This window comes from Salvelinus sp. IW2-2015, linkage group LG18 (assembly GCF_002910315.2).
Source record: "Salvelinus sp. IW2-2015 linkage group LG18, ASM291031v2, whole genome shotgun sequence".
Classification (NCBI taxonomy): Eukaryota; Metazoa; Chordata; class Actinopteri; order Salmoniformes; family Salmonidae; genus Salvelinus; species Salvelinus sp. IW2-2015.
The window spans coordinates 49731294-49745819 of NC_036858.1; the positions used below are offsets into that span (position 1 = coordinate 49731294).

The window sequence follows — 14526 nt, forward strand, 5'->3', positions numbered from 1 at the left end:
GGTACCGCTTGCCATGCGGTAGTAGAGAGAAAGTCTATGACTGGGGTGGCTGGGGTCTTTGACAATTTTTAGGGCATTCCTCTGACACCGCCTGGTGCAGAGGTCCTGGATGGCAGGAGCTTAGCCACAGTGATGTACTGGCCATACGAACTACCCTCTGTAGTCATTGCGGTCGGAGCCCAAGCAATTGCCGTACCAGGCAGTGATGCAACTAGTCAGGATGCTCTCGATGTTGCAGCTGTAGAACCTTTTGAGGATCTCAGGACCCGTGCCAAATATTTTTAGTTTCCTGGGGGGAATAGGCTTTGTTGTGCCCTCTTCACAACTGTCTTGGTGTGTTTGGACCATTCTAGTTGTTGTTTATGTGGACACCAAGGAACTTGAAGCTTTCACCTGCTCCACTACAGCCCCGTCGATGAGATGTGGCGTGCTGGTCTTCCTTTTTTCTGTAGTCCACAATCATCTCCTTAGTCTTGTTACGTTGAGGGATAGGTTGTTATTCTGGCACACCCGGCCAGGTCTCTGACCTGCTCCCTATAGGCTGTCTCGTCGTTGTCGGTGATCAGGCCTACCACTGTTGTGTCGTCGGCAAACTTAATGATGGTGTTGGAGTCGTGCCTGGCCATGCAGTCGTGGGTGAACAGGGAGTACAGGGGGGACTGAGCACGCACCCCTGAGGGGTCCAGTGTTGAGGATCAGCGTGGCAGATGTGTTGCTACCTACCTCACCACCTGGGGTGGACCATCAGGAAGTCCAGGATCCAGTTGCAGAGGGAGGTGTTTAGTCCCAGGATCCTTAGCTTAGTGATGAGCTTTGATGGTACTATGGGTTGAACGCTGAGCTGTAGTCAAAGAATAGCATTCTCACATACGTGTTCCTTTTGTCCAGGTGGGAAAGGCAGTGTGGAGTGCAATAGAGATTGCATCATCTGTGGATCTGTTTGGGCGGTATGCAAATTGGAGTGGGTCTAGGGTTTCTGGGATAATGGGGTTGATGTAAGCCATTACAACCTTTCAAAAGCACTTCATGGGTACGGACGTGAGTGCTACTGGTCTTTAGTCATTTAGGCAGGTTGCTTTTGTGTTCTTGGGCACAGGTACTATGGTGGTCTGCTTGAAACATGTTGGTATTACAGACTCAATCAGGGACATGTTGAAAATGTCAGTGAAGACACCTGCCAGTTGGTCAGCACATGCCGGAGCACACTTCCTGGTAATCCTTCTGGCCCCGCAGCCTTGTCTATGTTGACCTGTTTAAAGGTCTTACTCATGTCGGCTACGGAGAGCGTGATCACACAGTCATCCGGAACAGCTGATGCTCTCATGCATGCCTCCGTGTTGTTTGCCTCGAAGCGAGCATAGAAGTGATTTCGCTCGTCTGGTAGGCTCTGAGGTTTGTAGTTTTTGAACTCACCCTATCGAATACACAGTGGGATATGGGTTATTTTTTCACTTCCTAAGGCTTCCACTAGATGTCAACCGTCTTTAGAACGTGGTTTCAGGCTGCTCATGTGAAGGAGGGCCGGATGGGAGCTGTTTTACTAAGGGGTCTGCCTACAGCCTCGTTCTCAGTCATGCGCTTTCACTTGAGAGGTTGCTCTCGTTCCAGTGCAATTCTACAGACAATGGAATTCTCCGGTTGGAACAGTATTGAACTTTTATGATAAAAACATCCTAAAGATTGATTCTTAACTTTTTTGACAAGTTTCTTCGACCTGTAATATAACTTTTTGAAGGTTTTGTCCGAATGGACCAGATCGCGCTTTTGGATTGTTTACAAAACGCCCTAAAAAAGAAGCTATTGGACATAAATGGACATAAATGATGGACATTATCAAACAAAACAAACATTTATTGTGGAACTGCGATTCCTGGGAGTGCATTCTAATGAAGATCATCAAAGGTAAGTGAATATTTACAGTGGGGCAAAAGTATTTAGTCAGCCACCAATTGTGCACGTTCTCCCACTTAAAAAGATGAGAGAGGCCTGTAATTTTCATCATAGGTACACTTCAACTATGACAGACAAAATGAGAAAAAAAATCCAGAAAATCACATTGTAGGATTTTTAATGAATTTATTTGCAAATTATGGTGGAAAATAAGTATTTGGTCACCTACAACAAAGCAAGATTTCTGGCTCTCACAGACCTGTAACTTCTTTAAGAGGCTCCTCTGTCCTCCACTCGTGAAGTTTATAATGCTTTTTATGAGTTTTGTTGACTGCACAATTTGGCGGGCAACTGTATGGCTTGCTTTTGTGGCTGAACGCTGTTTTCAGATTATTGAATATTGTGTTTTGCCGTAAAGCTTTTTGAAATCTGACACAGCGGTTGCATTAAGAACAAGTGTAACGCTTCAACGTCAAGTAAATGGCAAAGTTTATGATGAGTATTTCTGTTATTTGACGTGGCTCTCTGCAATTTCTCCTGATATTTTGGAGGCATTTCTGTACATGGCGCCAATGTAAACTGAGGTTTTTGGATATAAATATGAACTTAATCGAACAAGACATATATGTATTGTGTAACATGAAGTCCTATGAGTGTCACCTGATGAAGATCATCAAAGGTTAGTGATTAATTTTATCTCTATTTGTGCTTTTTGTGACTCCTCTCTTTGGCGGGAAAAATGGCTGTGTTTATCTGTGACTTGGTGGTGACCTAACATAATCGTTTGTGGATCTTTCGCTGTAGAGCATTTTTGAAATCAGACACTGTGGCTGGATTAACGAGAATTTTATCTTTAAAATGGTGCCTAATACTTGTATGTTTGAGAAATTTGATTTATGAGATTTCTGTTGTTTTGTATTTGGCGCCCTGCAATKTTATTGGCTGTTGGCGAGGGGTTCCGCCCAGTCCTAGACAGGTTAAAGGTCTTACTCACATTGGCTACGGAGAGAGTCATAACACAGTTGCCCGGAACAGCTGGTGCTCTCATGCATGCTTCAGTGTTGCTTGCCTCGAAGCGAGCATAAATGGCTACTACCACTGAGTATAAGGCTACACCAAGGTTATAGACAAAAGGATTTCTGATCCCATTTGTTACTACCACACCAGTGCTGCTAATGAGTGTTTTAATGAGGTATAGAGCTTATTCACGCCATGACCATGCTCGTTTGAAATCCAGGCTCGCGTGGCAGTTTTGAAGTACTTCATTGAGTCTATGGAAAATGTTTTAACACTTTCTCTCGTCACTGGGAAGCTCGCGGCTGGATTTCTCTTTGTAGTCTGTAATAGTTTTCAAGCCCTGCCACATCCAACAAGCGTCAGAGCCGGTGTAGTAGGATTCAATCTTAGTCCTCTATTGACRCTTTASCTGTTTGATGGTTCATCTGAGGGCATAGCAGGATTTCTTATAAGCGTCCAGATTAGTGTCCTGCTCGTTGAAAGCGGTAGTTCTAGCCGTTAGCTCGTGCGGATGTTGCCTGTAATCCATGGCTTCTGGTTGGGATATGTACGTACGGTCACTGTGGGGACGACGTCGTCAATGCACTTATTGATGAAGCCAGTGACTGAGGTAGTATACTCCTCAATGCCATTAGATGAATCCCGGAACATATTCCAGTCTGTGCTAGCAAAACAGTCCTGTAGCGTAGCATCCGCATCATCTGACCACGTCCGTATTGAGTGAGTCACTGGTACTTCCTGCTTTAGTTTTTTCAGTGATTGTATGCAGGAATCAGAAGGATTGGTCAGATTTGCCAAATGGAGGGTGAGGGAGAGATTTGTATGCATCTCTGTGTGTGGAGCAAAGGTGGTCTAGAGTTTTTCCTCTGGTTGCACACTTGACATGCTGGTAGAAATGAGGTAAAACGGATTTAAGTTTGCCTGCATTAAAGTCCCCGGCCACTTGGAGCACCACTTCTGGATGAGCATTTTCTTGTTTGCTTATGGCCTTACACAGCTCGTTGAGTGGGATCTTAGTGCCAGCATCGGTTCGTGGTGGTAAATAGACGACTACCAATAACATAGATATTGTGGTCTACAGCTTATCATGAGGTATTCTACCTCAGGCGAGCAATACTTMAAGACTTCTTTAATATTAGACATCGCGCACCAGCAGTTATTGACAAATAGACACACATCCCCATCCCCTCATCTTACTAGACATAGCTGCTWTGTCCTGCCGAAACACGGAGATGCCAGCCAGCTCTATATTATCCTTATCGTTGTTTAGCCGGTGAAACATAACATATTACAGTTTTTAATGTCCCGTTGGTAGGATAGTCTTAATCATAGATCATCCAGTTTGTTTTCCAATGATTGCACGTTGGCCAATAATACGGAGGGTAGCGGTGGTTTACCTACTCGTCGGGGATTTAATGGGGATTTGGGCCTTGTCTCGACAAAGCAGTATATCCTTCGCGTCAGACTCATTACATTTTTAAAAAATTGTCCAGTTCGAGGTGTGTAATTGCTGTGCTGATGTCCAGACTCTCTTTTTGGTCATATGAGATGGAAGCAGCAACATTATGTGCAAAATTAGTTACAAACAATGAGAAAAAAAACTAACAAAATAGCACAGTTGGTTAGGAACCCGTAAAACGTCAGCCGTCCTCTCGGTGCCATTATAGCCAGTATATCCTAGAATGATATAGTTAACACAGTACCTTCCTCATTTTCCCAGTCTTGCTGGTGTGTAATAACACACTATGTAAATGTTCTACTTCCACAGTTAAATATTGTCTCGTCTTATTGATTTTAAAGACAGTTCCTCTGTTTTGATCATCACACCCCTACATGCGGTTATTTTTCTTCATATGTATGTGTGTGTGTGTGTGTGTGTGGGTGTGTGTGTGTGTGTGTGTGTGTGTGTGTGTGTGTGTGTGTGTGTGTGTGTGTGTGTGTGTGTGTCGTGTGTGCGTGCGTGCGTGCGTGCGTGCGTGCGTCGTGCGTGCGTGCGTGCGTGCGTGCGTGCGTGCGTGCGTGCGTGCGTGCGTGCGTGCGTGCGTGTGCGTGCGTGCGTGCGTGCGTGCGTGCGTGCGTGCGTGCGTGCGTGCGTGCGTGCGTGCCGTGGCGTGCGTGCGTTGCGTGCGTGCGTGCGTGCGGTGCGTGCGTGCGGCGTGCGTGCGTGCGTGCGTGCGTGCGTGCGTGCTGTGTGCGCAAGATGGCAAGACAATCAGACAACAAAGTGAGAGAGAGAGTTACGCTGAGTCCCCTAAGCAAGCTGGTCCTGGGGCTTTGTTCACAAACAGACCCCACAATGCCCCAGGACAGCAACACAATTAGACTCAACCAAATCATGAGAAAACAAAAAGATAATTACCTGACTCATTTTAAAGAAATAACAAAAAAACTGTGCAAACTAGAATGCTCCTTGGCCCTAAACAGAGAGTACGCAGTGGCAGAATACCTGRCCACTGTGACTGTCCCAAACTTAAGGAATGCTTTGACTATGTACAGACTACAGACTCACTTCACTTGCCTTGCTATTGAGAAAGGCCGCCGTAGGCACACCTGGCTCACAAGAGAGGACAGGCTATGTGCACACTGCCCACAGAATGAGGTGGAAACTGAGGTGCACTTCCYKACCTCCTGCCAAATGTATGACCATATTAGAGACACATATTTCCCTCAGGTTACACAGATCCACAAAGAATTTGAAAACAAACCCAATTTTGATAAACTCCCATATCTACTGTGTGCCATCACAGCAGCAAGATTTGTGACCTGTTGCCACAAGAAAGGGCAACCACTGAAGAACAAACACCATTGTAAATACAACCCATATTTATGTGTATTTATTTTCCCTTTTGGACTTTCACTATTTGCACATTGCTACAACACTGTATATAGACATAATATGACATTTGAAATGTCTTTATTCTTTTGGAACTGTGAGTGTAATGTTTACTGTTCATTTCACTTTGTTCATTATCCACTTCACTTGCTTTGGCAAGTAAAGCCCTTGAATTGACAGGCAGAGAGAGAAGGTGAAGGCAGAGTTGAATTCATTGAATAATTTATTGATCTCATCCAACCCCTGAGCTATAAATTGCCCTTTAGTTACAGATGTAGTCAATAGGTAATTAGTGGGTAGTAGAGGCTAATGCACACAGTGCCTGTAGCCTGGGAGGCTTCTGATTTKATTTATTTATTAAATGTAACCTTTTTTTAACTAGGCAAGTCAGTTAAGAACAAATTCTTATTTACAATGACCGGGGATTTTTACCTTGTCAGCTCTGGGATTCGATCCAGCAACCTTTCGGTTACTGGCCCGACGCTCTAACCACTAGCCTACACCAGATGTACCGGGACATAATATTACAACACACCTCTACTACCACTGAGTATAAGGCTACACCAAGGTTATAGACAAAAGGATTTCTGATCCCATTTGTTACTACCACACCAGTGCTGCTAATGAGTGTTTTAATGAGGTATAGAGCTTATTCACGCCATGACCATGATCGTTTGAAATCCAGGCTCGCGTGGCAGTTTTGAAGTACTTCATTGAGTCTATGGAAAATGTTTTAACACTTTCACGTTCAACCTTTAAAATAACAGATAATTAATAAACCGACCAACTGAAAATACGAGTATCTGCAGAAGTAGTTAAGTTTTGAAACTGGTTTTCCAGTTGTTGTTTTTTTCAAATGTTTTGCCGTTTGAAATAATTCCGTCAGATGCCAGCTAGTGGTAATGTAATGTGAACTAACAGCTAGCTGTACTGTGTATATTTGTATGAGTTTGGTCGACACTCTTGACAGCTCTGAATCCCTTTTATCTCCTGGACTCTGTCAGTGTGGTYGTTGTTTTTATCACGCTGTGCGTCAGTACATGTTTATGATGCATTCTGTGGAAGTGTAGTAAAATGGACTGGATGAAGTTCTACATAAGCTATTTGCTTGTTCTCTAACGTTGGAGATATTTCCTTTGGCAGTCTCAGAAAATACCCTTGCTAGCTAGCTAACGGCTTGCTATCTGAGGAAGATACAGAGCTAATCGGAGGCCAGCTCTTTCTCTTTATTGTAAATGAAGCCCAATGTTACTATTTTTCTGGTGATGCCGATGAGACTAATCAGAATTATATTGGTTTCTCTCTCTCTCTCTCTTCCTCAGGCGGGGAGTCCCACCTCCGTCAACGCCCCCTGCAGCTTTTCACGGTCATCGGTCACCCCCTCCAACCAGGACATCTGCAGGTACTGTACACACACCTTTAAACAATAACCTTTAAACTCTAACCCCTGAACCCCTGACCTTTAACCCTCCAACCATGACATCTGCTGGTGTACATCCTTCAAATGCTTTGGGCTGCTGAGGGTTTACTGGCTCTGGATCTTAGCAGTCCCATGTTTAGTTGATTTAGTTGATTGAAAGCAAGGTGCCAGATGGGTTACATATGGTGTTGTCTGATGCTAAACAGAATAGACGGGAGCTAGATATGGCAGTGAGGAGTACTACACTGTACTGAAGAATAATACTTTATTGTCCAGAAATGGTGTTCAGCTTTATGCCAACCCCTTTGTGCAAGGTCAGGAAGGGAGTTTCCCTGATTTAACTCTCCATCCTTTCCTTTATCTTTTTTGTTTGAATGCATGCTGGCCTTTTGTTTCATTTCATATATATTTTTTCTACCCATCTCTCCTCCATCCTGCTACCCATCTATCCTTCTCTCCTGTACTGGTTTTCTGCTATCGTCTGCCCGACCATCCCTTCCTTTCTCCCCTCCTCCAACCTCCATCCCTACGATCCCACACACACAGCCTTACCGCCACATCTCCAGACCAGGGCTCCCAGAAGCCTTTGCAGACCACTRTGGTTCTGATGAACTCCAACAGCAAAACCTCTCAGGGGTCAGGAGGGGGCATCTCTGTGACAACACTCTGCCTGGATACCCCCCCAGCCTTCAAGCCCTCCAAAGGCCGGGGCGGGCTCTCCTTCGGGACGGAATGGCTCTCATTGCTCCGCCCCTCCACTGTCAACGGGACGCTGAAGTTCTCTCACTCTCTGAACGATGTGGGCCAGCGCATGGACAGCCTCTGTAGCGGACTGCACTTCATAGACCGGACCTGTTCTGAAGGAGAGCTGGATGTAAAACCTAAACAACCCAACACGGACCAGAAGTCCAAGATGTTCAACGGCAAAGCAGCCACACTCCCACACCCGGCCACGAACCATCCTCCCTTCCCCACGCACACACTCACCCGCACACACCCTCACCTCGTTCCCTCATTCACCAACAACTACAAGTACCTCACCCACGAACACTGCCTCCAACCTCACTCTTCCGGCGTCCCTCCTCCTCCTCCACCACCTCCTAACTCCCACCTCCACCCGCCCAGCTCCAAACTCCTCCGCCTCTTCCTCCCCTTTTCTCGCTCCTCTACCTCTGCCAGTCTGCAGTGTTCTGAGCTGGGTAGCTATGCCTCCCGCCTCCACATCACCAAATCCTCCAGCACCCTAATGGGGGGCAATGAGCCTCCCCTGGGGGGAACAGAGGGCCTCCTGGGGGATGACGATGTGTTTGAGATCCCCCAGGGAAGGACCGGAACTTGGACAGGGGCTGGAGCCCCAGGAAGTGGTGCCAGAAGCGGGGATTCGGGTCGGCTTGGGGCAGCCCCCCTTTGCTACATGGACGAAGACAGCGATCTGGACCGYTTTTCAATTCTAGACCGGTGTTCGWCACCTGCCCATTCGGACAAAATGGGGCCTCTCACGCCAGGCCCGCTCTCGCCCTATTCGCTGTCCGGAGACTGCTGCAGGTGGGTGATTCCTGGATTGTGACCCCCCTGTGCTGTGAAGTGGTAGACTTCTCCTACTCACCCCCGTGCTGTGATGTGGTAGAGACACAGAATTCCATGGCTGGATCCTGCCTACGCCTCCTGTGATATGACGTGGTAGAGCCCTGCCCATCCCTCCTGTGAAGTGGTAGTGACTGTGCGATCAGGGACTAGCTGGAATGGAATGGTCAGTCACATTTTGGTCTATTCTCCAAGTATGCTTGCGTGGGTGTATTTTATTTTTAAATTGAAAAATTGAATTTAAATAATTCGCTTGCTGGTTATCCACAGAGACAGCAGGCGTGGTGGTGGCGGGGGGGAGAGACACAGACAGAGGAGAGAGAAAGACAAAAAGAAAGGGCGAGAGGGAGCAAGTGCTTTTGGATGAAGGTGTTCTGATTTATCACTCCTCCTCTGTACCAGTGGAGGCTCCTCAGAGGAGGAAGGGGAGAACCATCCTCCTCAGTGAATTTAATAAAAATTGTGAAACATTAAAAATGTTATCCTTTTTAGATAMCACTATACTAAATATATTCACGTGTCACCAAATAATTTATTAAAACACACTGTTTTGAAATGAAGATCTACAGTAGCCTCAACAGCACTCTGTAGTGTAGCACTATGGTGAAGGCGGAGGACAGCTTGTTTCAGTCCTCCTMTGGGTACATTGACTTCAATACAAAATCTAGGAGGCTCATGGTTGTCACCCCCTTCCATAGATTTACACAGTAATTATGACAACTTCCGGAGGACGTCCTCCAACCTATCAGAGCTCTTTTAGCATGAACTGTTGTCCACCCAATCAAAGGTTCAGAGAATTAATCTAGTACTGAAAGAATAAGCTACAGCTGCACTGCATAAGCTGCACTGCAGTGCATAAAAGGTGGTGAGTAGTTGACTCAAAGAGAGAGAAAGACAATAGTTGAGCAGTTTTAAACAAATGAATTTCTTTAAAAATGAAGGAGAAGCTAGAGAGATGGAGCGAAAGAGGGCTAGCTATATTTTGTTGTATATTCACTTAGCTAGTGAATGCAGCTGGCTAGTTTAGCCTACTCAAACACCAGGCTCAAACAGTGGAGGATGCTATGTTAGCTAGCTGGCTATGGCTATCCAACGCTGGAACCTCTTCCAAATCAAGGTAAGCTTTTGGTTTTATTTTCACCGGGGCCCGCCGGTGTAACTGCTAAACTGATTGCTGAATGTACACCGCACTGCATGATTGTAGTGGGTTTACTAACGCGTTAGTTTTAGTAGCTATGTTGACTATGACGTGAGCTAATATGCTGACCACGATGTAGGCTGTGTGTAGCGGTAATGATTTGAAGGTTTGGTTTGGAAAGGTTGTTTCGCCTGGTCACAGACAACTGATGTGTTGTGCAATTAAGTCCACAATTGAAGGGAAAATGTGAGAGGAGGAGAGAGCGTAGATACGATAAGGAATTATACAATGAGCAAAAATGATCATGCTGTGGCTGCTAAGAATGTGAACTGTGTCTGCATGTGATCAGGGGTGTATTCATTCCGCCGATTCTGTTGAAAAACATTTCTTAAACAAAAGATAACGTAAAGAAACGGGGATCAACATACCTGAATTTGTCCAAAAGAAACTCTTGTTTGCAACTGATAGATGCAGGCAAGAGTGTGCAAGGTGGTATTGAATGTGTCACTGTCTGCCACCTTGATTGATAAAATGTTTCTCTTGACCTGTAAACATTCATTCATAGGCCAAGTTAGGGTGTAGCAACTTCATGATGGGTACAGGGAAAAAGTGAGTATCATGTAGCAGCCTAAACCTATGCTGTTACATTGAGCTGGGTGAATGGAATATGAATGAGAGTCATCCAATATGCTATAATAGAAATAATGCCATGCTCATTAAAAAAAACATTGTCCTACCTCATCTTAAATGTCACCGACCGCCACTGCTCTGTACTTCCTGTAGAGTCAGAGGTTAAATAACCTTTATTTAACTAGCCAAGTCAGTTAAGAACAAATTCTTATTTACAATGACGGCCTACACCGGCCAAACCCGGACAATGCTGGGCCAATTGTGCGCCGCCCTATAGGACTCCCAATCACTGCCGGTTGTGATACAGCCTGGATTCCAACCAGGGTGTCTGTAGTGACGCCTCTAGCACTGAGATGCAGTGCCTTAGACCTCTGCGCCACTCGGGAGCCCAAGGAGCTTTAATTGGACCCTGTTCCCTTTATATGGGCCTATGCACCCTGGTCAAAAGTAATGCACTATAGAAGGAATAGGGTGCCATTTTGGACGCACACATGGACTGCAGGGTTGAGACAATTCTAATTTAATTCCAGGCAATTCAGAAAGTAAACCAAATTCCAATTACACATTTTCCTCATTGAAAAGCATTGAAGAGATTGGAATTGGAATTTCAGTGTACTTCCTGAATTGACTGGAATTTAAATGGAATTGACACTCAACCCTGATGGACTGAGATCACCACTTATGCAAATCCTTCCTGTTTTGTCTGCTCTGTTCTGTTCTGTCCTGGCTATTACCCTAATAGAACAGTCTTTCTGACACATTATTGGAGTGGCTCTCCCTGGTTTGAGTCGACCTGAACAAGAGGAAATGATCAGAAATCGAGCCAGCACAAATGTGTTGCAAGAGATATCAGTACAGTGGGAGTTGGAGAGACAGAATTTTGTTGCTGAGAATTTTCAGATGAGGAAATGCAGATGAGCTTCTTGATTTCCATAAATTCACTGAAAACCTACACTAACACGTGATTATTTTAACAGCATTGCACTTTTCATGTATACTTTAAGCCATCTAATAGCCTAACCACTGATCAAGCAACGTTATGGACTAAACGTTCAAATCCTGTTACTGCAAGATCATTTTGCTGTGACAATGTAGGTAAAATGAAGATCCTACATCTCTGCAGGAATACACAGTCGTTATAATGAAGTTATCTTTGTTTCTCTATCATCCTGTTTCCATCATCATTTTAACCCGTGTTTCCCGCTGGCATTTGAATGCGTTCCATGTCGAGATCTGGCACCTGCCATCTCACTATCTCTGCTCAACAAGACGTGTTCTGGCTGACGGAGCACGGCAAATTTAATCCCTGTTTCTGTAATATTACCAGCAAGCCAGCAGTGCATAAAATGTACACCAATACAGCCAATTTATTTGCCAATCAACAGAGAGCTTAGGAACAGCTCAAAGTCGTCTGGTAAAGCACTGTCTCACACATCTGAATACTAGTACACATACTTTATGAATAACATTATGGACTCAGTCTGGTGTGGTACGTGTTGATTATGATCTCTCGTTAACTCTTCTAAATTAGTGAGACGGATTGAGGGAATCAACTTGTTTTTCTCAGTGCTTTGCAGAGCTGCATACAAACACACCACAACAACCTACCCCAGCAATAAACACTACCTCTTCTTTATCCCTCCATCTATTCCTCCATCCCACTCCATCTTCCTCCACCTCGACTCCTCCTTTGTTCATGTTGTCGTTTAATCTTGTGAGGCTTTGGGCAGATCAAACTCATTATCCTCCTAACTGACTCGCTATACTCACCTCCCCCCTTAACCAAGGGGTGTGTGTGTGTGTGTGTGTGTGTGTGTGTGTGTGTGTGTGTGTGTGTGTGTGTGTGTGTGTGTGTGTGTGTGTGTGTGAGTGTGAGTGATCACCTCATGGTTATGATCAGACAGGAGGCACTCCTTAAAAGAGGCTGTGATTGTTCTCGGCCCGACGGACCGGTCATGGTTGTTCCATCCTAATAAGGCTCACATGTAGCATCTGGTCACTTTAGACGCTGACCTTTGTTTGGATCCATGATGATAAGGTCGAGTGGAGAAGGAGGGAGAGAGTGACTAGAGATGTCGTTTCTTTCTCTCTCTTCCCCAGGCCCTGCAGTTATCGTTGCAGAGGATGTTTATTCGATGAAATTTTGACATTATGTCGTTAGCTTCGTTTTTACACATAAAAAGAAATAGAAGTAATATAGATTAAGGTATCTATTGTGATGATTCTTCCACAATTAGGAATTATGTCAGGTCAATTGACTGACTAGGCTTTTGGCTTTCTTTTTAATACGGTATAAAGAGACGCAATCGTTTTTTCGAGTTTGTAGCCTTGTCGTTTTTGACTTTGTATGCTTTTTGAATTCTATTCAATGTGCAAAAAACGTTGCGCAATAGACTTCGGCTGGCAAAAACTCATAAAAAGGCATTCTGGCAGATGTAAATTCATCCCAGACACAAATATGTTTTTTATTTAAAATTACAGATTTTTCTTGTGAATTGGTTATAATCCATCAAAACCCATTCAAAAAAATTAGGGACAGCAACCGGAAGGATTATGTGGTTGGAGAAACACTTGCACATGTTGTATTGGTCATTTTAAAAGCTAGGCTTGTGCTTGCCGAGGCCATTTTAGAAACATGAGTTAAATCCAGACTCGCCGTTCAGTCTTGCCTCTATGGTACAATAAAAAGAAACAGCCAGTGCTGAACAAAAGTGGTTGGAATTCCACAGAGCACTTCACCTTCCCCTCGATGGGGTGTGAGTGTGCCCTCTCCCTGTCTCTGTTTGACGTTTGTTTAGCAGCACAATGATTAAGGCTTGAATGGTGCACACATTTCAAGATTATATCATGTGGTACAACAACAATTAAAAGCACCTGCTTTTTCCATGACAGACTGACCAGGTGAAAGCTAAGATCCCATGATTTATGTCACTTGTAGTCCACTTCAAATCCAGTGCAGGTGAAGGGAGGATTACAGGTTTAAAAGAAGGATTTTTTAAAGCCCCCGGACAGTTGAGGAATTGATTATGTATGTGTGTCATTCAGAGAGAGAACTCTTATTCGTTTTACGTAAAAACCCACTTATCAGCCAGAGCTGCCTTTACCTCAACAATAATCCTATTAACCGTTATACGTAAAACACACATTTATCCCTACCCGTTTGACTTCCACATCCTATTTTTTACGTCAGACACTACCATAACTCCCTTGCACATTCCTAGTTCTAATTACTGTAAAATAACCACTTTATCCCAAGCTGACCTTTACGTCAACACAATCCCTATTCTGTACGTACAAACCACTTTATCCCATAGCTCCTTTACTCAACAGCAATCCTATTCTGTTTTACGTAAAAACCACTTTATCCCATAGCTGCCTTTACTCAAACACAATCCCTATCTGTTTTACGTAAAACCATTTATCCCATAGCTGCCTTTACTCAACACCAATCCTATTCCTGTTTTACGTAAAACCACTTTATCCCCATAGCTGCCTTTACTCAACACAATCCATTCTGTTTTTACGTTAAAAACCACTTATCCCAAGCTGCCTTACTCAACATAATCCTATTCTGTTTTTACGTAAAACCACTTTATCCCTAGCTGCCTTTACTCAACATAACTATTCTGTTTACGTAAAACACTTTCATAGCTGCCGTATTCAACATAATCCTATTCTGTTAAAAAAACCACTTTACCATAGCCCCTTTACTCAACACAACCTATCTATTTACATAAAAACACCTCATATTTTCTATTTCAAATCAGCCAGGCCTTTTTGAGCCCTGTGTTGTGAAGCAGGCTCATTGAGGATCACTCCTGTCTCGGCTCAGCTCTGTTAGAGGGCAAGGTCAGTGTTCTGACAAAGGCCCCATTGCACCGAATTTCAATGCGCCCGTTGTGTGCTCCTTGGCTCGTACTTGCTGCGTCTATTTTATATTACCAGACACTGTCACGATAGTGCGGAGTGCGAATAGTGATCGTGTGTACGGTGTCGCGGAGTGGCGGATATTGC

The 14526-nt window shown here is 44.5% G+C and overlaps 1 protein-coding gene across 1 annotated transcript in view; it reads left to right on the forward strand.

Annotated features, from left to right (window-relative positions):
- The window catches only part of marchf8 (membrane-associated ring finger (C3HC4) 8), a 137408-nt gene that overhangs the window by 117280 nt on the left and 5602 nt on the right, over positions 1-14526 (forward strand). Inside the window, 1 exon segment of the mRNA XM_070448565.1 lies at positions 7063-7142. Within this exon segment, the coding sequence (XP_070304666.1) occupies positions 7063-7142 (80 nt within the window).